The sequence below is a fragment of the Lepidochelys kempii genome, chromosome 7, assembly GCF_965140285.1.
Source record: "Lepidochelys kempii isolate rLepKem1 chromosome 7, rLepKem1.hap1, whole genome shotgun sequence".
Taxonomy (NCBI): Eukaryota; Metazoa; Chordata; order Testudines; family Cheloniidae; genus Lepidochelys; species Lepidochelys kempii.
This window is the reverse complement of record NC_136386.1, coordinates 110,753,034-110,779,191: the sequence shown is the minus strand read 5'-3', so window position 1 is coordinate 110,779,191 and position 26,158 is coordinate 110,753,034. Positions and strand designations below refer to the sequence as shown.

The 26,158-nt window shown below is 44.2% G+C and overlaps 1 protein-coding gene across 3 annotated transcripts in view; it reads left to right on the top strand.

Annotated features, from left to right (window-relative positions):
* Positions 1 to 362: 362 nt before the first annotated feature.
* SLC18A2 (solute carrier family 18 member A2) overlaps positions 363 to 26,158 on the top strand; it is a 53,089-nt gene continuing 27,293 nt past the window's right edge. The window contains exons 1-8 of one of the 3 annotated variants that reach the window (XM_073354251.2): positions 363 to 503; positions 3,046 to 3,115; positions 3,260 to 3,331; positions 4,105 to 4,255; positions 6,148 to 6,499; positions 21,661 to 21,719; positions 23,025 to 23,108; positions 25,732 to 25,824. In XM_073354251.2, coding sequence (XP_073210352.1) covers positions 4,135 to 4,255; positions 6,148 to 6,499; positions 21,661 to 21,719; positions 23,025 to 23,108; positions 25,732 to 25,824 — 709 coding nt within the window. In that variant the 5' untranslated portion in view covers positions 363 to 503; positions 3,046 to 3,115; positions 3,260 to 3,331; positions 4,105 to 4,134. The remainder of the gene's footprint in view (positions 504 to 3,045; positions 3,116 to 3,259; positions 3,332 to 4,104; positions 4,256 to 6,147; positions 6,500 to 21,660; positions 21,720 to 23,024; positions 23,109 to 25,731; positions 25,825 to 26,158) is intronic. The other 2 variants (XM_073354249.1, XM_073354250.1) reach the window with 2 other exon arrangements.

The window sequence follows — 26,158 nt, the reverse complement described above, 5'->3', positions numbered from 1 at the left end:
GGTCCCAGCCCCACCAGTAGCCCCCAGCAGGCTAAAGAAGCACCTCGCCTTCCCCTTTGTCCGTCCGCGGGGCTCCCGGCCTCCGCCAGGGCGTTAGGGGGCATGTGCAGGGGGAAAAGCGGCTGACTGCTCCCGGGCGTCGCGCCAGCTGGGCAGGGGCAGTCCGCAGCACGCGGTGCCTCGCCCGGGCGGGCGCTCGCTCCCCGGGGCGCTGGGGTCGAAGGGGCTGGGTGGGAGGCAGAGGCAGGGGGGCTGCGGCAGGGGCTTGGGTTGGCTGCGGGGCTGCCTGGGGCAGGGCGCGCTGCAGCCCTTGCCCCAGAGGCGCCTGGGGGGCGATAAGCATCTGGCGTGACGTCAGGGAGGAGGCTGGTAAGTGGCGCTGCCCAGAGGCGCTCGGGGCTCTCGACGCGGCTCCCCCGGCCCAGCAGGACGCCAGAGCGGAGCCCAGGCGGGCAGGACCCGCGGAGGGCGGACAGAGACCGGCAGCAAAAGAGCCGCGCCGGGTAAGCGCCACAGCAGCGGGCGCGCCCCGCCGAGCTCGCCCGCCCGCCAGTCCCAGGCGGGGAGCGAGAGATCATGGGCGGGAGCCGAGAGTTGGGGGGAGGGAGCAAGGGCACAGAGTGGGGGCAGTGGCAGAGACGGGGAGCGGTGATAACGGGGGGCAGGAGGCTGTGGGGCAGTGATAGTGGTGGGGGGTAAGGGGAATGTGGGGGGCAGTGATAGTTGGGGTCTGTGGAGCGTGAGGGGGGCAATGGCAGAGACGGGGCACAATGATACCTGGGGCAGGGATAATGTGAGGGGGCAGCGACAGTAGTGGGCTGTGGGGGGCTGTGCTAGTGGGGAGCTGTGGAGCATGAGGCGGACGGGGAACGTGGGGGGCAGTGACAGTAGTGGGGACCTGGGGGGGCAGGGGGCTGTGCTAGTGGGGAGCTGTGGAGCATGAGGGGGACGGGGAACGTGGGGGGCAGTGACAGTAGTGGGCTGTGGGGGGCTGTGCAAGTGGGGAGCTGTGGAGCATGAGGGGGACGGGGAACGTGGGGGGCAGTGACAGTAGTGGGGACCTGGGGGGCAGGGGGCTGTGCTAGTGGGGAGCTGTGGAGCATGAGGGGGACGGGGAACGTGGGGGGCAGTGACAGTAGTGGGCTGTGGGGGGCTGTGCAAGTGGGGAGCTGTGGAGCATGAGGGGGACGGGGAACGTGGGGGGCAGTGACAGTAGTGGGGACCTGGGGGGGCAGGGGGCTGTGCTAGTGGGGAGCTGTGGAGCATGAGGGGGACGGGGAACGTGGGGGGCAGTGACAGTAGTGGGCTGTGGGGGTCTGTGCAAGTGGGGAGCTGTGGAGCATGAGGCGGACGGGGAACGTGGGGAGCAGTGATAGTGGGGACCTGGGGGGGGCAGGGGGCTGTGCTAGTGGGGAGCTGTGGAGCATGAGGGGGACGGGGAACGTGGGGAGCAGTGATAGTGGGGATCTGGGGGGGGCAGGGGGCTGTGCTAGTGGGGAGCTGTGGAGCATGAGGGGGACGGGGAACGTGGGGGGCAGTGACAGTAGTGGGCTGTGGGGGGCTGTGCTAGTGGGGAGCTGTGGAGCATGAGGGGGACGGGGAACGTGGGGGGCAGTGACAGTAGTGGGGACTTGGGGGGGCAGAGGGCTGTGCTAGTGGGGAGCTGTGGAGCATGAGGGGGACGGGGAACGTGGGGAGCAGTGATAGTGGGGACCTGGGGGGGGCAGGGGGCTGTGCTAGTGGGGAGCTGTGGAGCATGAGGGGGACGGGGAACGTGGGGGGCAGTGACAGTAGTGGGCTGTGGGGGGCTGTGCAAGTGGGGAGCTGTGGAGCATGAGGCGGACGGGGAACGTGGGGAGCAGTGATAGTGGGGACCTGGGGGGGGCAGGGGGCTGTGCTAGTGGGGAGCTGTGGAGCATGAGGGGGACGGGGAACGTGGGGGGCAGTGACAGTAGTGGGCTGTGGGGGGCTGTGCTAGTGGGGAGCTGTGGAGCATGAGGGGGACGGGGAACGTGGGGGGCAGTGACAGTAGTGGGGACTTGGGGGGGCAGGGGGCTGTGCTAGTGGGGAGCTGTGGAGCATGAGGGGGACGGGGAACGTGGGGAGCAGTGATAGTGGGGACCTGGGGGGGGCAGGGGGCTGTGCTAGTGGGGAGCTGTGGAGCATGAGGGGGACGGGGAACGTGGGGGGCAGTGACAGTAGTGGGCTGTGGGGGGCTGTGCTAGTGGGGAGCTGTGGAGCATGAGGGGGACGGGGAACGTGGGGGGCAGTGATAGTGGGTACATGGGGGGGCAGGGGGCTGTGCTAGTGGGGAGCTGTGGAGCATGAGGGGGACGGGGAACGTGGGGGGCAGTGACAGTAGTGGGGACCTGGGGGGGCAGGGGGCTGTGCTAGTGGGGAGCTGTGGAGCATGAGGGGGACGGGGAACGTGGGGAGCAGTGATAGTGGGGATCTGGGGGGGGCAGGGGGCTGTGCTAGTGGGGAGCTGTGGAGCATGAGGGGGACGGGGAACGTGGGGGGCAGTGATAGTGGGGACCTGGGCGGGCAGGGGGCTGTGCTAGTGGGGAGCTGTGGAGCATGAGGGGGACGGGGAACGTGGGGAGCAGTGATAGTGGGGCCTGGGGGGGGCAGGGGGCTGTGCTAGTGGGGAGCTATGGCGCATGAGGGGGACGGGGTATGTGGGGAGCAGTGATAGTGTGGGACTGTGAAGCATGAGGGAGCACTGGCAGAGACAGGAGCAGTGATAGCAGAGGACTGTTGGGGGCCGTGATAGTGGCGGGGGGGGGGCGGGCTGTGGAGCGTGAGAGGGGCAGTGGCAGAGACGGGGACCAGTGAGAGATGGGGAGTAAGGGGAATGTGAGGGAGCAGTGATAGTGTGGGGTGGGGGCGGTGACAGCGGGGGGTTGGGAACTGTGGGGGGCGGTGATAGTGGGGGGGGCCCTCTGGGAGCCTGAGGGGAGCAGTGACAGCGGGGGCAGAGACGGATTAGTGGCCAGCGAGTGCTGTCCTTTCGATGAGACTGTCACATCTTTTGCAAACCTCCAGCCTCCCATCTGCCTGGTGATTCAGAATTGTGAGCGAAGCGCGAGTTGAGCCCTGGCAGCAGCAGCTCCTGGTGAGAGTAAAGCATTTGACCCTTTGATGGGAAGGGCCGAGGTCCCATCTATAACTCAGCCGTAGGACAGTGAATTGGAGCAGCTGAGTGAGACAGAACACTTGGAAAGGGGGAAGTTTGCTAGACGTTCTTGTTTTACTGCAGCTTGACGCCAGGTGCTGCCTTCCCTCCTGAGGCGGGGCTCCCAAGAACAGTTCGGCGGCACTGTATTTGAAGGTAGGCAGGCCTGGGACAGATTGAGCCTGGTCACGGGGGTACAATGTACCAGCCTGGCTGAAATGGCCCCGTTAGTCCTTGCAGAATCTAAGCTTCCTTTAAAAAAATAAGTTTCTAGCCCTTAAGGTTAAGAAGTTCTTGTAAACATGAACCAATGAAGGGATGAGTTTGCAAGGGGAGAGAAGGAAACCGCGCTGTACCACCTCTGTTTGTGGGGAAGGTCCCAAACCCAGCGGAATGGCTGCGATTCCTTTGTGCAGAACCGGTGGCTGGGGTGTAAAGGGCACAAGGCGGGGAGATGGGAGTGAAGGGCTGAGTAGATTTGCTCCATTTCTCTGCAGCAACAGGATACAGAGGACTAATCCTCCTCCACGTGTTGGGGGCAGTTGTGCCAAGCTGTTGGGTTGCAGGAGGTGGGAATTTCTTTCACTTTATGACACATAATAATGACAATTTGAAGCCAGGATTTAACTGATTATTTTTAGAGAAACATCAGACTAGTCTAAGATTATGGGTAGAGATCTAACTAGGCCTCTGCCGCCCACCCCTGAGTAAGAAAGAAACTAAACACGGTCCACAAAATTCCCCTATTGCTGGAAATGGGGAAACAAACCTGTGCCAACTAAGTGGGTCATGAAAGCAACAGGGAGACAGGCAAATCCAGGAAAAGCTAACTCTCCTTTATATGTTTCAGAGTAGCAGCCATGTTAGTCTGTCTTAGCAAAAAGAAAATAATAAAAAATGCTTATTATATATCCTTTATATGTTTACAGTGTAAGTCATTGCCTGAGGGAGCCTGAGCCATGGCTTGGAATGAATTCAGTGTCCTCAGCTGGCTCAGGGAGAGTCGGCAGTCCCGAAAACTAATTCTGCTTATTGTTTTCATTGCATTACTCCTGGACAACATGCTGCTTACTGTAGTGGGTATGTGGAACCTTTTCTTTCCAACTTATTTTCACAATAAAACCCCCTCAATGGATACACTGAACAGTCTGTGTATCTTCTGCAAGTTTAATTGGTGTTTCTTTCTAAATAATACGTTATCTACAATACATTTTTTCAAATTATATATGAGATATTCTAGATACTGCACAAATACATACCCACTCACCTCATAGTTTTGGTTTAGTTTATATTTATTTAAAAATACATGATAAAATTGTCTAAAAAGTTCTTCACAGAGTATCAATTACAGGTATCAGTAATTTCTAGTCAGAAAAAATTATCTGTCATTTTCTAAATTATTTTTAACTGTGCAGCATTTTCTTTCCTCTGTGGTCATGCAAACCAGAAGGACAGGCTAGATAACACTTGAGAAATATGTTTTCTCATGATAATTCTTGTGCATCGCCCCCATCATCATTGTTCTTATGAGATGATTTTGGTGGCAAAGCAGTATCATTGAGTCAGACTAATATGAAGGCCTTTTAGATTGATTTTAAATAACTCACAACTTGGTTTAGTAAAATCAACTTTGATCAGAACAACACTGAAATCAATGGCAAAAGTTCCATGGTATATAGGAAGGACCTAACCTAATATTAGGATAGAATACTTACAGTTAAAAATGCATTTAGATTTCAAGTTTTTGAACATTTTTAACTGGTTGTTTTAGAGGTCCTCATATTAATATAAATTTGGATACAAAGATGCAAATAAAAAAAGTCAAAAACACGGGGAAAAGGGGAAAATACCAGTTTGTGTTCACACACTTGTATTGCATAGATATACACATTTAGCTTCTACAGATTTGACACATTGGGCTACACCATGGCAGTTTTTAAACTAAACTCCTTATTGATTTCATTAGGGAATTCAAATTAAAAAAGAAAAAACATGATGGCACAATATGGCCTCTAATGAAAGGCTAATATATATTTTTGGCAAGTACTTTTTTTTTAAAGGAAAATTGTTCTCTATGCATTTCATTGTTTGTTCACTAATTATGTTAGAAAATCTTTTATGTAATCTCAGTTTGCAGGTTTGCTGAAAAAATATATTTCATAACCATATATAGTTTCAGACTTTTGCAAGAGGCAATACACGTTAACAGCTGTTGATTTTGTCACTAATATTTCCTGATAAAAATTACTGTCTCACCTGCTTTTACTATTTTAAAAATACTAATTTTCCTTTATTATATATTAATCCAGTTAGGATACAGCTAATACCTTAAAACATGTACAGAATTTTACTTTTAAATGACTTCCTTTTATGTGAACTTAAAACCCCCCCACCAATGAACAGCGTGAACATCTTAGATCTCTATTTATTTATTTAATATAAAAATAATATAAAATCTTTCCCCTCTTAATAGTGTTATTCCCAGCAACATTTATTGAACATAATATATTTTTATTGGAATTTTCCTTGGTTTAAATGCCTTCTTAGTGCAGTAAATGTTCTTTGTAAAAGCATCAGCCAACAAGACTACACAAATAATGTCTTGGGGTTCCTCCCATGTTTTGCCCTTAAATAGTACTTGTGTACATAGATAGTCATGCCTGTCAACATAAACTGAATATCTATGGAAAAGGCTTGCAGAAGTTGCTTATAACTACACTTCCTAATTATAATTCAGTACAGTCAGTATTTTTTTTCCTGGAATAATGTTTGTTGTAGTAATTCTTTGCTGAAGGCAAAAAAAAAAAAAAAAAAAAATCAGAAAACTCTTTAGCACTGTTCTATATAGCAAAGCCCTATTTTTATTTGTTCTGATGATACATTTTCTGTGATAAAGTATGCAAGCTAATGAAATTATGGCATTTACATGCAACAGATCCTAAGTTACTTACATATTGTGTTTGCTTTTCCAGTGCCAATAATTCCCAGTTACCTGTACAGCATTAAACACCAGAAAAATGAAACAGAAATCCAGACTATGAGACCTGAGATAACTACAACAACTGTGGCCAGTTTTCAAAGCATCTTCTCCTATTATGACAACTCCACAATGGATACTGGAAGTCAGTCTGATAGGACAAGATCAAGAGATTTGTATCATACTCAGACAGAGCAAATGGTGGTAAATGTGACTAATATACCATCCGATTGCCCCACGGCAGACAAGGACTTGCTAAATGAAAATGTCCAAGTTGGTTTATTGTTCGCTTCCAAAGCCACTGTACAGCTAATCACAAACCCTTTCATAGGGCCAATGACAAACAGGTATGTTATTGCTTTTATACTGTTAGCATTTTATACTAAGATTTTACTATAATCAGTATTTCAAACAAAGATTTATTTTCTTTTTCCCCCAACTCCCTGGAGTTCTCATTTCATTTATAGCCCCTGGAATATGTTTGACTATCACATCTGCTTTATAATTAAAGCTTTTTCAAAGTAAACTGGTGTATTATGCTTGAACCATTTTGCTACTTTAATCATCATCCAGTTTCTTTTCTCTTCAACTCCTTGGTCTGCATATCTTTATAGAAGCTTTTACTGAAAGGGTCAGTCAAGTTCTTTGAGTACTGCTAACAAAAATACTACATTACTGGGCCAGAAAGTCAAGATGGTTCAGTAACTAAAACAGCCAGATCATTGTGAGTAAATCTATAATGTGAGAATTTGATGTTGAAGTTGTAGGCAGCATTCAGAATTTTTTCCTTGCATGTGCTGTAGAGTATTTATAGTGCATCTTGTGAATCTAGGACTCTGGTTAATATTCCATGAGCATACAGTGAGGAAAAAAAAATGCAAAGCTGTGCTTGACCTCAGTGGGAAAGGGAGCAAGACTATCGCATATATAGTTGATGCTTTGCTGTTCCATCACTGAACTACAATATAGGCTGCTAGATCCTCAGCTGCTTGAGGATCATTGAAATCAATGGTGTCACACTGATTTACATTAGCTGATGTTCTGGTCCAATGTCTTCATACAAAATGTGTTTTTGTAGATGTCATATATATGGAAATATTGAAAGGAAGTGTGTTTAAAGGGGGCATTGCTGAAAATGTATTTGAATGGAATTAGAACCACAGCTATAGTATTCATACTATTAGTATTTATTCAATGAAATTCAAAAAGAAAATAAATGAAGCACTGGTGTTCTTTGTTTGGAGATAGTGCATTTATAAATTTAGTTTATTTTAAGCGTTTGGTGTAAGTGGAACAGACTAGAGGTTATTTTATTGATGATAGCTCAAGTAGTACAGAAATGACAGTATCATAATAAGTGACATGATGAATATGTGGACAGGAGTTCCATGTGCACAAAGTACAATACTTGTAAACTTGATAGATTTTTTTTTAAGCAATTGTGGGAGTTACATTTTTAATGAACATCATTTTAAAGCCCTGTTTTAATGTTAATGATTTGTGTGCGTGTTCCCCGTTCAATTTCTTTCAATCCCTGGGCATAACACAGTGACGTTACCTAATCAGTAAGATGTATGAGAATATAGGATCCCTGTGTACAAGGTTACTTCCGATTTTGTTTAAAGACAAAGCATTATTTTTTGTGTTTTAGATGTAAGCTGTTCTTTCAACAAACAGTTTTCTCTCTGGAAAGTGGTCTTTGGCTACCTCTCTGTTATGTTATCCTGGTCAGATGGTTTTCTTTTATTGGAGCATGCAATGCTTATCATGCATGCCAGTTATACAGACAATCAAAACATTGGAAGTACTAGATATTTCTGCTTCTGAAGTCAAAACTGATATCCCTCTTAAATCTTTGTGCTTGTCTGTACACAGAAGATGTAACAGTTTAACTAAATTTTTAGTTTTAAACTGATATAGCGATATATAGTACAGTGGGGTTTGCACTGGTCAAATCATCCATTAAATCTGTGCAAGTTTGTGTTTAGACCAACCTTTAAACAAGATTCTCTCTCATCTCATCTCAGACCTCCTTGCAAAATTTTTATGTAAATGCCTAGTGGATGTAAGGGATTTTTTGTTGCTCATCAGCAACTCCTATCAATTTATTCATCAACAGTCATAATTATGATAAAGATGGCATGTAGATTATTTGCCTAGATTGATACATTTTAATTATAATTTTGCAAGGATATATCCCACACACAGACACTTTCATATAAGAAATAGTAATCTTTTAATAATATGCCATTTACAAGTATTCTATTGATTTTGTTAGTGGTCAATTTAAGTGGTCACATTGGTAATACAGTTTATGTAGTTTCTTCAGAAAAAAAACACGTGGAAGTGCCTGGAAGCAAGGGTGTGTGCATAATTATGGGTTCATATCTGTTTGTATTTTATGAACAAAGTCCTGATGCAGCTGTGTCTTGGGAGGGGTGACATTGCTCCTGTGGAGCTGTGTTCTGGGGAGGATACTGGATGTGGTCACTGCCGGGGCACAAAACCTCCACACAGATGGCCCTGAGCTCCTATGGATCTCTAGGGATCTGTGTGGATCTCTGGGATCCACTAGGTTTGAGAATGGTCCGCCTAGCTTATTATTATTATTTTTTAAACATGGCTATCCCCTCCTTCTCATCAGAAGGATGAGATGTCGGGAGAGCTTTCTGAGAGGTTGCACACTGAGATTTCCTCCCGGACACTTCCTGGACATTTTTCCAATGGGAGGGAGTGTTGTGAGCCATTGTATTACCTATCATATTGTATGCGGGCAGTGTAAAATTCATGTTGTCCTTAATTATTAATTTCCTGTTTAAGTGTTTGAGCCTTGTAAACAAACAGTATATTCTTTTTAAATATACAGAAAAGAATGTGATCGTGACACAATAACCCTAACTTTAATCCATTGAGTGTTGTGGTTTAATGTATAATTTTTACTTTGACCTCAGTATCTAAATACTTTCTTTTGAGGGATGTTTTAAGGAAAATATCATCAATTAATATATTCATCACCTCACAGCAGAGTTTTTTGGTGAAGAACTTATAACAGCTATTTCTCTCTCTCTCTGTAGGTTAAATAGAAAGTGTAACAATATTGATTTATTATAGGTGGAACTGGTAGCACTGCCTATGGTTGCCACAGACTTCTCCTTATAAATACCCTGTTTTCAGTTGTTAATAACTTTGCCAAACTAAATTGTTCAGCCTGAGCTTTTCCATACTGGGTGTCGTCTTCAAGTTGAATTTTTTTTTGGAAAGTTTAAATAAAAATGGTTCTGCTATTTCCAAGAACGGGATTGGGGAAAAAATAAGTTTTGTCCATGTTAAAAAAAGTCTTATAACCTTTTGGTGAGAAGCTCAGCATGTTTCTTTCTCAAAAGAGTTGCATGTTATGTTTTTGTTTTTAGATTTCTGGGGAGAATGATATTTATTTTGGGTTATTGTTCAGAATGTATGAAGAAATGAAATGAAGAAATGTGCCCTTTTAAGCACTCAAGTTTGTACTTGATGCAACCGATAATTACATTAATTTCACTTTGCAGCTGTAACTGGCTCTCTTTTTACTTGTTTTTAGAGTTTTTCAGGATTTTTTTCCATCTTTTTTCTTTTGTGTAGTTAGAGATGGTTTTAATTTTAATTACTAGATTAGTGAATTATAAGGAGTGAGTGATGCTAACTAATGGCTTTTGTACATTCCAGCATCATTCAGTGGACAGCTGACAAAATATGGATATTCCTTAGAGAACTAGGGGTATGTCTACACAGAAAAAACTGTACCTGGACTAGCTTACCTGAGCTAGTTTACATCCAGCTAGTTTGGGAAACAGTAACAGTGCAGACAGTGCAATGCAGTCAGGATAAGCCCTGTATGGATCTTGGGTACATATTCTGTTCACTAGCCTGCTCCAAAGCCTGCACTGTGCTGTCTTACCTGAGGTTGTGTCTACAATACATTATGCTTGCCTCTGTGCTCCCAGATGGGAGCTAGGGGGAAGCTGCCCAGAGCTTCTTGCCTCAGGCAGGGAAATCCACACCCGGAGTCAGGTCAGCTGCCATGCTCTCGGCAGGAAGCTGGAACTCTCAGGGGCAGCAGGGCTCCAAACAGAGAGTGTGGTGTCCGGACAGCAGCCCAAGCTGGGAGTCTGGTGGCAGCCCAGTTTGGAGTGGAGACCCAGAGACAGCTTTCTTGTCAATTTCAGGGCTCCAGTGGAGCCCAGAAATTGACAAGAATAACATCCAACAGTGGATCTAAAGAACACAGTGTCTACACCAGTGGTCTCCAAACTTTTTACGCCCAAGATCACTTTTTGAATTTAAGAGCAACCCAGGATCTATCCTGCCCCTTCCCCAAAGCATCGCCCTGCTCACTCCATTCCCCCCCTCTCTCAGTCACTTGCTCTTCCCCACCCTCGCTCATTTTCACCAGACTGGGGTAAGGGTTTGGGAGGGGGTGTGGGCTCTAGGCTGGGACTGAGGGGTTTGCAGTGTGGGAGGGGGCTCAGGGCTGAGCCTGGTCAGAGGGTTGGGGTGCAGGAGGGGGTGAGGGGTGCAAGCTTTGGGAGGGAGTTTGGGTGCTGGGGGGCTCCAGACTGGGGCAGAGGGTTGGAGTGCAGGAGGGGCCTTGGGGTGCTGGCTCTGGGAGGGGGTTCAGGGCTGGGGCTTGGGGTGCAGGATGGGGGTCAGGGTGCAGGAGGGGGTATGGGGTGCTGGCTTCAGGAGGGGGCTCAGGGCTGGGGTGTAGCCTCCTGCCGGGCAGCACTTACCTCCGGCGGTCCTGGTCTGTAGTGTTGCGTTGCTGCCGCTAAGGCAGGCTCCCTGCCTACCCTGGCCCCACGCCGCTCCCGAAAGGGGCCAATGTACCCCTGCAGCCCCTGGGGGTGGGAGAGGGGGCATGTGATTCTGTGTGCTGCCCCTCTCTGCAAACACCAGCCCCGCAGCTCCCATTGGCCACTACTCCCTGTTCCCGGCCAATGGGAGGTGCGGGGGGGCAGTGTTTGCAGGCAGGAGCAGCGCGTGGAGGGAGACCCTTGCCACGCACCCTGCCCTGGGGCTGCGCTGGCTGCTTCCGGGAGCGGCGTGGGGCCGGGGCAGGCAGGGAGCCTTAGCGGCAGCCCCGTTGCACTCCAGAGATCGTGATTGACTGGGAGATCCTCTAGGATTGACCAGTGGATTGTGATCAACTGGTTGGTGACCACTGGTCTACACATACACACTGTGTCGCCCTAACTACACCAACATAAGTCCTTCGTCTCTTATCAAGGTGGTTTTATTATGTTGGCGTAGTAGGGGAGTAACATGGGTGGAAGGAGCATTTGAATATTGAGGCCAAACTGTGTATAGGCCTCATACTGTTACCTGTGCTAGCTAGATTCAAGCTATCTTAGATAGGGTAGCCCAGTGGTTCTCAAACTTTTGTCCTGGTGACCCCTTTCACACAGCAAGCCTCTGAGTGCGACCCCCCCCTTATAAATTAAAAACACTTTTTTTATATTTAACACTATTATAAATGCTGGAGGTGAAGTGGGGCTTGGGGTGGAGGCTGACAGCTCACGACCCCCCATGGAATAACCTTGCAACATCCTGAGGAGTCATGACCCCCAGTCTGAGAACCCCAGCCCATGCGCTGCTTGTGTTGTGTAGGCATACCCATTGTTTGCCATGCAAGAGTGAATAGCGCAGTCTGCTTTCAGTCTAAATCAGGGATCTCAAACTCGAATCACCACGGGGGGGTCACATGAGGACTAATACATTGGCCCAAGAGCGGCATCAGTGACACCCCTCCACCCGCCTGCCCTGGCTCCGCCCCCACTCCACCCCTTCCATGAGGCCCTGCCCCTTCCCCACCTCCAGCCCAACTCTACCACCTCCCTGCCCCTTCCCACCCCTTCCACGCCCCCAGTCCAACCCCTTCCCCAAAGTCCCCACCCCAACTCTGCCCCCTTCCTGCCCCTATTCCAACCCCTTCCCCAAATCCCTGCTCCTGACCCGCCTCTTCTCCACCTCCTCCCCTGAGCTGCTCCCTGCTCCTCCTCCCCTCCTGGAAAGCGCTAAGCGCCGCCAAACAGCTGTTTGGTGGTGGGAAGTGCCTGGAGGTAGGCAGAGGAGCGGGGCCGCGGCACGCTGGGGGCGGGGGAGCTGTGGGAAGGGGAGCTTGGAGGCTGACAGGAAATAACTTGCGGGGGGTGGGGGGGGAGCTTGGCGGGCTGCAGGAAATAAACCTGTGGGCCACATGTTTGAGACCCCTGCTCTAAATATTGGTAAAAGTCACTTTAAAAAAGCAAATATAGAGCTAGATAGTGGCTTTTCCATAAGCCCACAGGCAGAATCCAGTCACGCTGCCACAGGAGCAGACCAGGGATCATATAACTCAGTCACAATTGATCCCTGCTTCCTCACCTGGGTTTGGAGTGGAGTGGGTAGGGAGTCATCTGCTGCAACAGGTTTACCAGATCTGGTGGGGTTTCACCGCCCCTCTCCCCCCGACTTTTGAAAAGAAGCCTAGACTGGTTTGGACATAGATGATGAAAATATTCTCCTTTGCCATGGTGTTCCCACTTCATAGACAGTGAATCATGTCCAGCTTCCACATAGTGGCAATTTCAAGTATTTTACTATTTCTTCCCTTGAAAACAGGCTCCTGCACAAGCCAATGTCAAAATCTAGGATTTATCTAGGATTCAAATATGACAGTATAATTTGACTTCATTTAGCAGATAGAGGGACAGAAACAAATATTAGACACCTACTGAATGTTTCAGAAAGCAGCCATTTTGAAGTCTGCTTCGAGCAGGGGGTTGGACTAGATGACCTTCTGGGGTCCCTTCCAACCCTGATATTCTATGATTCTATGATTCTAAGTCTTGCAATCTCTAACTGTTAGAATTTTAGATTTTATATAGAATTTTCTGCTAGGAAATTTCACACTTAAAATCCTCCCCTATGCTGGACAAGACAAGTTCAGGGCCTCATTAATATCCTTAGTGAAATAACACAAACTCATACACAAGGTTGATAAACAAATAGCACTTGCCATATTTGCAACTAACATCAACTTTTGATATATTGAACATTTACAAGTCAAGAAAGTTAAAAGTATGTGACTAGGCTATAGTTATCCCTCAATGATTGCAGCTTGAAGTCAGTGTGACTTGTGCTCCAAACTGACTTCAGAGTTGGATTCTCTAAAACTCCTAGGGGCGTAACTTTAGGCTCCTAATTTTTGAAAAATTTGGCCCATGTGTATAACAAAATGTTTGTGAACTTTTTAGATGTATTGAAGTATAAATAATTTTTCATTGTTAATACGGAAGCAATTTTGTTTTGAAGTGACAAAGGTTTTAACGCCACCAGGTCAAAGATTTTAATGCCACTAAGAGAAAAAATTTATTCAAGTCAGTTTTAGCCCCTGTTGCTGCATATAGATATGTACTGTGCTTAACTTTAAAGACAAGTAATTATTTTTAAGTCAGGGGAATTATTCTTGTGAATAAAATTACATACCTGCCTAAGTATTTGCAGGCTGAGAGCCTTAATTTTCAGTATTTTGTTTTGCCCTGTAGCAGTTTTGTAAAATTCAGGTAAGATACCTTTAGCAGTAGTAGCATTTAACCTCCCACTCCCTAGTCTTTATAAAATGTAGTACATTATAAATTTTAATCTAAAATTGCAATAGCACAAATCATCAAATTAGATTTACAAAGTCTCAACCTGAATTAAATATATGATTTTAAAAATAAGTAATTTAATCATCCCACACTGTCAAAACCAGGGTGATAAGTGCTTGAAACCTTAATTATGGAGAAACCATCTACTTTCTACAACAAAGCAACATCAGGCCAAAGACTGAAACCTTTGTCCTTTAGCTCCCAAACCACAGCTCCCTAGTCCTTGAGCTGAAGGAAGTCACCATTAGCTGTCTGTTATAGAAGTGCTTTTATGTTCTTTTTAAGTTATAGACAGCGATTATAGGGTAGTGTTCTCTCTCTCTCTCACCCACCCAGCCACCCACACTAGTATTTTCAAAAGGGGCATCAAATACTCAGTGCTTCAGTTTCTGTTTGCCCAATGAGTTAAGCACCCAAAATAAGTGGACATTTTGGAAAATCTTGGTTGTAGGAGCTCATCTTGTTCCCATTTAAAATAACAGAAACCCCCGGTCCTTCCCCCCTCCCCCCTCATATTGACATTAATGGCAGCAGGATGGATCCCTGCAGCTATCCACAAACAATCATTAATAACCTTGCTTAAATCTCAACTTATGTTCTTTTAGTATAGCTCATGCATGGGATTTAACTATTTGGAAAAGGTAGTAGCAAGCTGTATTTGAGCTAAAAAGAGAAAATGAAATGTTAAACAAAAGCCAGAACATCTCAGATCTGGATAAGTTTTTAATTACATGGTATTAACTCTATAACTTAAATTTTCTTTAACTTTGTAGAAAGTCTCCTTTGCATCTGATGCACATTTGGCAATTTTCAATCCAAAACATACTTTCCAAGACAAAATTACAGGAGAAATAAAAACAGGGCTTAATAATAATGGAAGCTTGTTGCTACCTTAGCTATGCAGAGTGACAGTTTGTTGGAAGAGGTAAGACCCTTAACAATATTTGGGTTTGCTTCCTGCTGCCTTATGTAGTCATTTACATAGATGTAAAGTGGGTGCAAAACAGCATTTTATATTTAGTTTACACACAGATTCATAGATTCTAAGGCCAGAAGGGACCACTGTGGTCATCTAGTCTGATCTCCTTCATAATATATGGTCACGGAACTTGCCCAAAATAATTCCTTTGGAACTATACCATCCATTCTCGATTTAAAGATTGTTAATGATGGAGAATCCACCACAAGCCTTGGTAAATTGTTGTAATGATTAATTACCCTCACTGGTGAAAAATTTACATATTATTTCCATTCTGAATTTATCTAGCTTCAGTTTCCAGCCATTGGATCTTGTTGTACCTTTGTCTGCTAGGGTGAAGAGCCTACTATCAAATATTTGTTCCACCACATGCATATGTATGGGCTCATCAAGTCACCCTTAACCTTCTATTTGTAAGCTAAATAGATTGAGCTCTGTCACTGTAAGGCATGTTTTCTAATGCTTTAATAATTCTTGTGGCTCTTCTCTGGCCACAGCATCACAGGAGTCATGTTCAGCTGATGATCTACCATTTACATGTGTAAATGACTACAGAAGGCGTAAGGAGGTTAAGAATCAGGCCCATTCACCTGGACCAAGAGAACAGAAGTATTAGGTAACAGGGCAGCAGTGAGATGATAGACTAAATTTCCTTTGCTGAAAATGGCAGAATTCTCAGAGTAAACATGTCAAAACGCAGAACACAGATAGCCTATTCTCAGTTACACCAATACTTCTCTGGAATAATGGCACTGAAATCAAAGTGTTTGCACCAGTGGGAGTAACAAAAAACACTGTTTCTGCTACCTTTGCCTTGTTTCAATTTTATTTCATTGCAACACAAAACCCATCAATGGTTTATCTCACTACCATAAGGTAATTTCGTTAATTAGTGTAAACCAGGATCTGAATGAACTCTTTCCTGCTGTTGATGAATTGGGGGGGGGGGGACCTCCCTCGGAGCAAACCACATTTGCACAGACACACCTACTTTGCCTAGGTGATCAGTAGACAGACCTGCATTGCCAAAGTGATCATTTTGGGCTGTTGTGAGTTAAAATTTACTTTAGTGTTGGATGTAGGGGCAAGGAAATGTTATTTTCTTTATTGTATGACTAAAGGACAGGAAAAAAAATAATTAAATTCATGGAGGTAAATGGTACAGGGAATGTAATGTAACATGAGTTTACCGAAAATAGATCATGCCAGAGTGACCTATTTTCCTCCTTTGAGAAAATAACGGATTTTTTAGATAAGGGGAAATGCAGTAGATCTAATATAGTTGGATTTCAGTAAAGCATTTGGCATGGTACCATATGAGAAATTATTAGTTAAATTAGGAAAGATGGGTATCAGTACAAGAATTGTAAGGTGGAAAAGTAACTGGCTAAAAGGGAGAAGGCAACGGGTTGTGCTGAAAGGTGAATTATCAGACTGGAAGGAAGTTACTAATGGAGTTATTCAAGGATTGGTCTTGGGACCGGTTTTATTCAATATTTTTATTAATGACCTTGGCACAGATTGGAGGAGCTAATGATACTACATTGGGAGGCATCATCAATACAGAGGAGGACTGGAATATTCTATCGGTAGATCTGGATGACGTTGAAGACTGGAGTGACAGAAATAGGATGAAATTCAATAGTACAAAGTGAAAGAATATGCACTTAAGGTCTAATAAGAAGAATTTGTGCTACAGCCTGGAGGCTGATGAGTTGGAAGCAACAGAGGAAGGGAAAGACCTGGGTGTTGGGGTGCTGATCATAGGATGACAATGAGCCACCAATGTGATGTGGCTGTGAAAAAGACAAATGCAATGTAGGTATTTCCAGTAGAGATAGAGAAGTATTAATGCCATTGTGCAAGGAACTGGTAAGACCACATTTGGAATACCGTGTACCGTTCTGGTCACCCACATGTGTGAAAGATTAATTTAAACTGGAATAGGTGTAGAGAAGCACTACTAAGATAGCCTACCTGATGAGAGGAGACTGGAAGAGCTTGGCTTGTTTAGTTTAGCAAAAAGAAGGCTGAGAGGGGAATACGATTGCTCTCCATAAATACATTAGGTGGTAAATACCAGGGAGGGTGAAGAGATGTTTAAGCTAAAGGACAATGCTGGCACAAGAATAAATGGATATAAACTGAACAAATTCAGGCTGTAAATTAGAAGATTTCTAACTATCAGAGGAGTGAGGTTCTGGAACAGCCTTCCAATAGGAGTTGTGGAGGCAAACAACACAATTAGTTTTAAGAGACAACTGGGCAAATTTATGAGTGGAATTGCATGGTGGTGTTGCTTGTGATGGCAGAGGGCAGGGCTCAAGAGGCCCTAGGGCTCACTTTCTGGTTTATGTCTTAGGTTCCAAAAAGCTCATGCTTTAGGGTTTCAGCTGGTCACCTACAGGGGTCAGGAAGAGATCCTCCCCCACCATGAATTCTGGGTGGGGGTTGACCTTCTTCCTCTGATGTATCAGGTATGGCCATGGTTGGAGATAGCTCATTGGATGGGATGGGCCATGGCTCTAATGTGGCACCAAGGAGTCTCTCTCCCAGGTGCTTGGCTGGTTGATTCTTGCTCATATGCTCAGGGGCAGGAGGCAAACCCATGTGAATGCTCCTCTGAATTCTGGCACTTCACTGAGCTAGGACAACCAACTGTGAGGGGGGTGCAGCAGAGGGAAGTGGCATGTTAAAGGGACATTCACCCATTGGACTTTCACTCTGCAAGGTGAGAAACTGAAGCAAAGGACTTGTGTTCAAGATACTATGGGGCAGATGTTTTACTTATTGTTACTTCACTATTGTGTACTTACTTTTGAGTCATTATTGTGGAGTTTTCCCAAATTAATAAGTTTCCTTTGGCTCTTAATAAAAGTTTTCTTTTGTCATACATAGATTTGGTACTTGGGAGCAAGAAAGTATTACCTCTTGGCACCTAGGGGTGTTTAGTTCTTTCAGATTTCTGGGTGGGGGCTTGAGCTGGATTTGTCTTGTACTGTTAAAAGGAACCCCTAGATATGGAACCTTGTTGATGACGATGCCACCTGGCAGAAGGGTTACATGAGTGTAATCACTACCAGACAATTCTGTAATATTGGCTCCATTTTGTCACTGAATCTCAGCAATTTATACATACTTTATCCATAGCTGCCTTCCCCCACTGATTAACGATAGGTATTTTTCCTGAAGTCAGAAATACTTCCGAAAGCTTTTCTAGCTGCAGAGAGCCCTTTGAAACATATTGGATTTTGTCTCAGATTTACCACTGAGCAAGTAATTCCCTACTTGTGGAATTAAAAAGAGAGTGAAAGCAAAAGGAGCAGAAGAGATTTACAGGTCTCAGGGTTTTCCTCTGCTGTATGGTGTAGAGATATCACAAATCTGGGGAGAAAAGTCATGGGAAGGGAACAGAAGCTACATGAAATGTTCTAACCCTTTGCATAGTCACAACATTTTCCTGTACACAAAGCACCACAGAGCAACGAGGGGGAGTGGCTCAGGAGAAAGGGGGAGGAGTAATTAAAATAGTTGCTTTGTGGGCTTATTTACATGTTAAAAAAAGTTTAGTAACTGATCTGATTGGAGCACATACTCCTAATCTGTGCATTGTAAACTCTGTTGGAGGGGTCACCTATAGGGGTCAGGAAGAGATCCTCCCCCACCATGAATTCTGGGTGGGGGTTGACCTTCTTCCTCTGATGTATCAGGTATGGCCATGGTTGGAGATAGCTCATTGGATGGGATGGGCCATGGCTCTAATGTGGCACCAAGGAGTCTCTCTCCCAGGTGCTTAGCTACAGATCAGGACCTGATGGTTGCACAGCAGCCAACTGCTGCTATTAGCACACATCTGCTATTTTAGGAGGATGTGCTGGTGTATTAAGAAAAAAGAAAAGGAGTACTTGTGGCACCTTAGAGACTAACCAATTTATTTGAGCATGAGCTTTCGTGAGCTACAGCTCACTTCATCGGATGCATACCGTTTCGGTATGCAAATGGTATGAATCATAGAATCATAGAAGGTTAGGGTTGGAAGGGACCTCAGGAGGTCATCTAGTCCAACCCCCTGCTTGAAGCAGGACCAATCCCCAATTTTTGCCCCAGATCCCTAAATGGCCCCCTCAAGGATTGAACTCACAACCCTGGGTTTAGCAGGCCAATGCTCAAACCACTGAGCTATCCCTCCCCCCACTCCGATGAAGTGAGCTGTAGCTCACGAAAGCTCATGCTCAAATAAATTGGTTACTCTCTAAGGTGCCACAAGTACTTCTTTTCTTTTTGCGAAGACAGACTAACACGGCTGTTACTCTGAAAGGCGTATTAAGAGAGGACCAAACAGGAAGAGACACTGCACATCTGTAAGGTATGGATGAGGGTTTTCCCAAGCTTATTTGTTACCCAGCCCTTGCCTTCTAGTGAGTCAGGAGCCCCATGCCAAGTTGGTGATGCTGCATCAGATCAATATCTCCCCAAACCCTGGGCAAGATTTCAGGCAAGCCTTTCCTTTCCCTGTGTAATTTCGATAGTGGAGGGATCCAGGGCTATAGTAACTTGAGCCAACAAACACATCTTTCTTCACTGATCATCCAAACATGTTTTTCTCAGAACAACTAGTGTCGGCTTCTTATATATGGATTTCCTTCCCATCTGTTCCCTTTCCTTACCTTTTTTCTTATTGCAGTACCACCAAGGAAGCTGGTGTTCAGACCACCAGCTAGGGATAGAAAAATAAAGTCCAAATCATAGGTTTTTTCACAACCTTTTGTTCAGGGCTTGCTTTATTTCCAGAAAATGTAAACTCAAAATCAGAATAAAATTCAGACTAATAGCTAATAACCCTTTCTACCTTCAGTCAGCTGGGAAAGAATAGGGGACACACCCTCCCCTGCCCAGATCAGCCTGATGGTAGACAACAACCCAGTAACATACCAGACACCTATATACCTTGTCACTCTCCCAGAGACCCCATTGGACAGTGTCTGGTACTTGCACATACTACAAAATGGTGCCTGCCCTGAAAAGCTTACAATCTAAGTAGACAAGACAGAAAAAAGGAGTATTATTCTTATTTTACAGATGGGAAACTGAGACAGAGATAGATTAAGTGACTTGTTCAAAGTCATACATGAAGCCTGTGGCAGAACTAGGAATTGAACTCAGATTTTCTGAGTCCCAGTCCTGTTACCTAATCCTAAAACTAACCAATTTGCTTTAATTGTTATCTTAATACCTAAATAATTGTGCCATATATTTTTAATATAGGAGAAGCACTTAGAGCAAATCTCCCCCTTCCAATCCCCATTGCAGATTTTTATTTCATATTCTACATTTCTTGCATATACAGAACTCCCACTGATGCTAATGGGAGTTCTGCACATGAGTGAGTGCAGCATTTGCCCCTCTAAGACAGGTGTATTTTCTGCAGTCCATAATTAAGGAAGATTCCTATTAACAATTAGAGTTTCATTTAATTCAGGGCCATGCCATTTGGTCCATATAACTCAGCAGCATTCTATTGCTTAAAAATACAGCACACCGACTGAAGGAAGTTCTACAGTAGCTGAATGAGCCTTTTAAATGCATGGCCTCTCCCTATCACCTTTCCATCTTCTCTGCCCACTTCCTTTTCTCCTTGTACCTTTCCCCCTTCCCTGAAGTTTGCTTCTGTTCTTTATTTTATTTTAAAAAATCAGTTTTTACATAAAATAAGGATAAGGCAGAATAAGATTTAAAACTATTTGAATTTGTATAAGCAATTTTTTGTAAACTGTAATACAAATAATTGATATTTATTTTAACTACTCATATTATATACAATCAAATGTTTCAAGTAGAGTTAAGGTTAGGTAGCAAATGGTTAACATTATGAGAAGTTTAAGTATAGTTCATTGTGTTTGTTTTCCCCCTATATATTAAAAGATTTAATAAATAGTTAAAAGGAACAAAAGTTCTACAATAGAAATTCTTCCACTGTTTTGCTTGCAGTGCTAAACTGATCAAGCCTACCAGTTTAAGGACCTGATCCTTGCAAGTCATTGGAAGGGTCATTCAGCACTCCTTAAGAAACAATCAGCACTGTGAGGTTTTGGAGCCCTTAAAGGATTTCTTTACAAATACATTTGAGGCTCACATAACAAGGCTCACATACCATGGAAATACTCATTTTGATGAAAAAGCCATTTCTTTGTAGCAAAACATTGCCAATGAAGAGTTTTGACCAGCTGTATTCGTATTCCTGAAGCCTCAGGAGAAGCAAAGTGTTATTTTAAGTCTCTTTGGGCCCAATCCTGCAGTTCTAGTGTAGGCAAAACTCCTGATGAAGTCAATGGAAATTTTTCCCAGGTAAGGGCTAGTAGACTGAGTCTGTCATTGGCCTGACCATATCTCGCTGCAGTTAGTGGGACTGTTCTATGTGCTCTTTCTAGTCTAGTTTCAGTGTATAGAGAAGAACAGAATAGTTTCTTAACCAACAGTGAGATATTAGTAGAATATTTCAGAGTTCAATATGCAGAGCCAAATTCTGCCAGGCTTACACTCCATGCAACGTCTCTGAAGCCCAGGGGGATTGCAGAGAATATAAATATAGCAGAGTTAGACCAATAGAATTATAAGGGGCAAGTCATTTGAGATTTCTAATACAGAACACAATCTATTGAATGAGAAGGTATGTATGTGGCCAGCATACATTGATTCAAATCCAAAACCCACAAACCGAGCTGCTAAGTTTTTGCAATTTTCTTAATACATAAAAGCAACCGTCCTTTGCCTTCAGCAAGGAATTCACCTCAACAAACCTGTTTTAAAGTGTGCATGAAAAAGTACCATTCTTAAATATATTTGTGTTGACTTTGTTTTCCAGAATAGGTTACCAGATTCCAATGTTTGCTGGCTTCTGCATCATGTTTGTGTCGACAATTAGTAAGTGCCTGTTTTTTGCATACTTCGATGCAGATGCTGCATTTTTCATAAATGACCCAGCAGACCTGTCTCTCTCAGAAGACTCCATGTTTATATGCTGGGGGAGAGGGGGACCTTATTTTCAAAGTAAAATACTGGGATGCCTGTTACAGGAAGAAGTTGGTGCTGAGATTTGAATGCATGTCTGGAGGGATTTTGGTAGGCATCAAGTAGGTGTACATGAGCTGGTAGGAGAAAAGGATGCCTATTCTTTCTCTTCATCTGGGAAACTCACCTGACTTGTTTTCTGCCACCCTGTGGATTAGACTATGGCTCACGCTAGCACAAATCATCAGTAACTCTATCAAAGTCAGTGAAAACTGGTGAAAGTACAGAATAAGGCCATAAGTGCACAGGAGGGCTGGTTCAAGGGCTTGTGCAAGGTCAGGGGAGGAGGTACTTGAGACTCATGTGCGTTCAGCCAGCAAGTTGTCAGCTTCACCAGCTCAGCTGGTTGGGTACTCCTTCAAGTGGCCAACTTGCAGATTTTGTAAAACTGACACAGGAACAGGCCCTGAAAGAGTACATTCCTTGTTTTCAGGGACAAGTGTTCACCCTACACTAATGCCAGTGGGGAGTCTTTCCAGAGTAGAGTGTAGGATCCGGTGCAATACCCACGAGGCTAGACAGTGCCTTTAAATACAGCTTTATGCAAGAGGCAGTGCACAGATGCAGTTGTCCAGGGGCAGCATTGGGAGGCACTGTGCCTCACAGACACAGTTTCTCTGGTGCTCCCCTATTAGGAGGAGCTGTAAGTTGCTAGAGCCCTGACAGGGGTGCCACACATTCCTCTGCATGTCCAGCCAACTATGTGAGGCAGAACACGGTGGGAAGCAGAGTAGAGCCATTGCTGAGCCTCCCTTTGCCCACTTACTTGTGGGAAGGAGCATCTGGGGTACAGCCCCTGCTCTCCCCAATGCCCGGAGCTGCAAATTGGGCCATGCTAATGCAGCAGTGCAGGGAGATGGGGTGAAGGCAGGGGCAGTTGCATTAGACCAGTGCATATTCTAACCCTTACTCATTAGTAAAGATAGCTTGTATACATTTTTTTTCTGCGTTACCAGGAGGCTTAGATGTGGAGAAACGATTCAACACTGACAAATCTAAATGTAATAAGAGAAAATAATGTGGTTAGCATTGAAAGTGACAACAGTGACAGAAAACACTTGGCTGAATGGTGTTTTCATGATTGTTAAAATATCTTTAACTTTTTAACCTCGTTAGATTTAACTTGATTTTTAAAATCTACCTCGTCCTTTTCTGCAGTGTTTGCCTTCTCAGGAAGCTATACATTACTATTCATAGCAAGATCTCTTCAAGGAGTGGGTTCTTCCTGTTCTTCTGTGGCCGGTAAGAATGAAAGTGTATATGATAGATTAAATTAACTGTATTTTAGCCTGTCATTCTAGTGACAGTCATTTCCTTAATTGTGTATTTTGTCTGGCAGTTTCAATAATAAATGTAGAATTCAATTACATTCATTTTACTTTATATGCAAGAGGCTGGCTGAAAGTATCTCAGAGAAATGTCACTTCCAAATTCTTTGGTATTTGGGTCACGTTACTGTAGAAGACTAAAGATCTATGCTTTTTCAGATACTTGTGTAGAAGTGTCTTTAGATTTTTTTAATTCTTTTTATCAATGTAAAAGGTCAGCAAGAACAGATGTCTGCACTGAAGGCTGGTAGCTTGCCACTTCCCATTATAAGACCTTGTTTTCAGTTGCTTATAAATTTGCCAAACCTTAACTGTTTGGGCTGAGATTTCTATGCTAGGAGTCTGCGTAAGGCTGAATTTATTTATTTGTTTATTTAGAAAATTTTGCATCAAAATAGTGCACAGAATGAGAGTCTGAATAAGAATGAGGCTAGGGAAAAACACATTGTTTTGACCATTTAAAAAAAAATCACGTCATCTATTTTTTTTATTTTTTTTTGTTACGAAAAGCCTCCATGCTTTGGAACAGGGACTTGAAATTTAGCACTGAGTGGCCTTTGTGTCAGGGATGTGCCTTTGCCATCTTCATGAAAGCCCACACAAATTTAGTCAATTTAAGTCTTTGCAAAATTGCAGTACGCACATGCTAAGCAAAGACTTGTTAAGAGGTTGGCAGCTAAATTCCATGAAGACTCCATCTGCACTGGGCATGCTCCAGCCCAGGGCTAAGCAGGACTTTCCTGCAGCTCTGGGCTGCTTGGGTGTTCAGGGCCAAAGTCTGGACATGTGAATCAATGGCAGGGAAAACTATCTTTTCTATACTTTCAGTGATGCCAGCAACATCAATTGGATGAGGAGTCCAGGGGGAGGGGCACTAGGACTTGCTGGGCAAGAAGACTAGGAATGGGAGGAGAAGCCTAAGAAGGGGCTGTCTATGTGAGGAGAATGTAACTGTGATGAAGATCAAGGGATAGAAAAGAGACAGGACTGGGAGAGGAACAGGTTGGAGGGGACAGGACAGAAAGGGTCATGGTTGGCAAGGAATGAGAAGAATAGTCTATGCCAACTACAGTATACTCCCCCTCCAGAGCCTGGAACAGAATCAGCACTTCCCAGTCTCACCATTCATCTGCTGTCAGCAAATGTCTGTGAAATCCAGTGGCAAAGTGTCCCATCTGCCTTTAGTGTTGGTCCACATAGACTCTCTATCAGTTAGCTCAAGTGCCAGAAGTCTGTACAGTGGCTCTAAAGGTTCCAGCCTTGCTGGTGACCCCTTTGCTTGTCACATGCCACCTGACTCATGAAGGAATTTGTTTTTTTTCAGTTTGCCTTTATAAAGGAAATTAGAGAAAAAGAACATTAAGATTGCAAAATCACACTCAAAAAATTAGGAAATGACAGAATTAAGATTGCCTGCATGTAAAAGCTTTATGATACAGTCTTTAAGTTACATGATCACATACTATTTTTTCCACAGAAACCCTACCACATTCAGTACACAGGATTGACCTACTCTGACCCCAGCCTCACTTGTTGCAGAAGTTAGAAAATGTAGTGAATCAGATAAAGGATTTCAGGCAGACAAAGAATAGACTCATGATTAAAGTAGTTGAATGCTGCCCTAGAGAATTGAATTCTACCCCAGCTTTTGCCACACAGTTCCTATGTGATGCTAGTCAAGTCACTTAAACCAGACTTTTCACAAGTGGTCACCAATTGTGTGTTCCTCATTTTCTGAGCACCTGACTTGAGACTCTGGGGTCTGATCTAAAGTACTGCTGAACACTGGCAGCTGCAACAGAATTCAATGGGAGCTATGCATTGAACATATCAACTGCTGTATAGTGCTAAGTACTCTGAAAAAGTCAGGTCCTAGGCATCTCAATTTGGGCACCCAAAATTAGCAGATACTATTGACCACAGAAAGAGGTCAGTATCCCCTCATTTTAAAGGGGTGTTCTGAAACTATATGCATTAATGTTTGTGAATTCTATAATGACGAGCACCCTTGAAAAGTCCATGAAGAAATTAGTAATTCTGTCTTCAGTCAGGATTTGAATTGTGTACAGTAAATAAGGCCGAGGACCACACATTGAACAAGGAGTAAAGAACATATTGACTAGCTGCTCACTCAGTGAGCACTCGCCATGCGGTGCACTACATGGAAAAAAGTAGTATATGATCATGTAATTAGTGACTGTATCATAATGAATACATAGAAGGGGTCCAAAGTAAGGTTGCACAGGCAGCCTTCGTTCTGGCATTTCCCATGAGTGCTTGATTTCGCAACCTAATAATGTTCTTTTAATATAGTTTTGGTGTGTGTAATGGCATATATAATGAGGCATAACCTTATAAGCCATCTATGCTTGCAGGACTTCCTTTGACTTCAGTGGGAGTTACACGTGGAGGCATGCATATATATACACACACACAGTAAATGTCTAATATCACATCTTTCTAATATTCAATAAACTGGTGTATAATGAAAATAAGTTATATTATAGAACTGCCTAATTTTTTTTTTTAAATTTTAGGGATGGGTATGCTGGCCAGTGTTTATACAGATGATGAAGAGAGAGGCAATGCAATGGGAATTGCATTAGGAGGACTGGCTATGGGAGTATTAGGTCAGTGAGATGAAATATTAATGGGAACAAAAACAAACAAAAAAACCCCAAAACCAACCAACTACCTGCCCCAAATCCAAAAAACCCACAATGCACATCTGTAGTGTATGGATGTTATAGGAGATTCCACTTGGTATCTCCCCTCTATGAAACAGGATTTTGTCATCCTATCTCCAGTTTATATTAACAGAGCACACTAAAAATAGTTTTAAAAAGTTAAAATAAATTTAATATGCAGATACATTTTGCTAAAGGAAGACAAATCTTGTAACTTTCAAAGTCTGTCACCAATCATCTTCTCTGATTCAGAATGCCTCCCCTTAGCTGTGTGCTG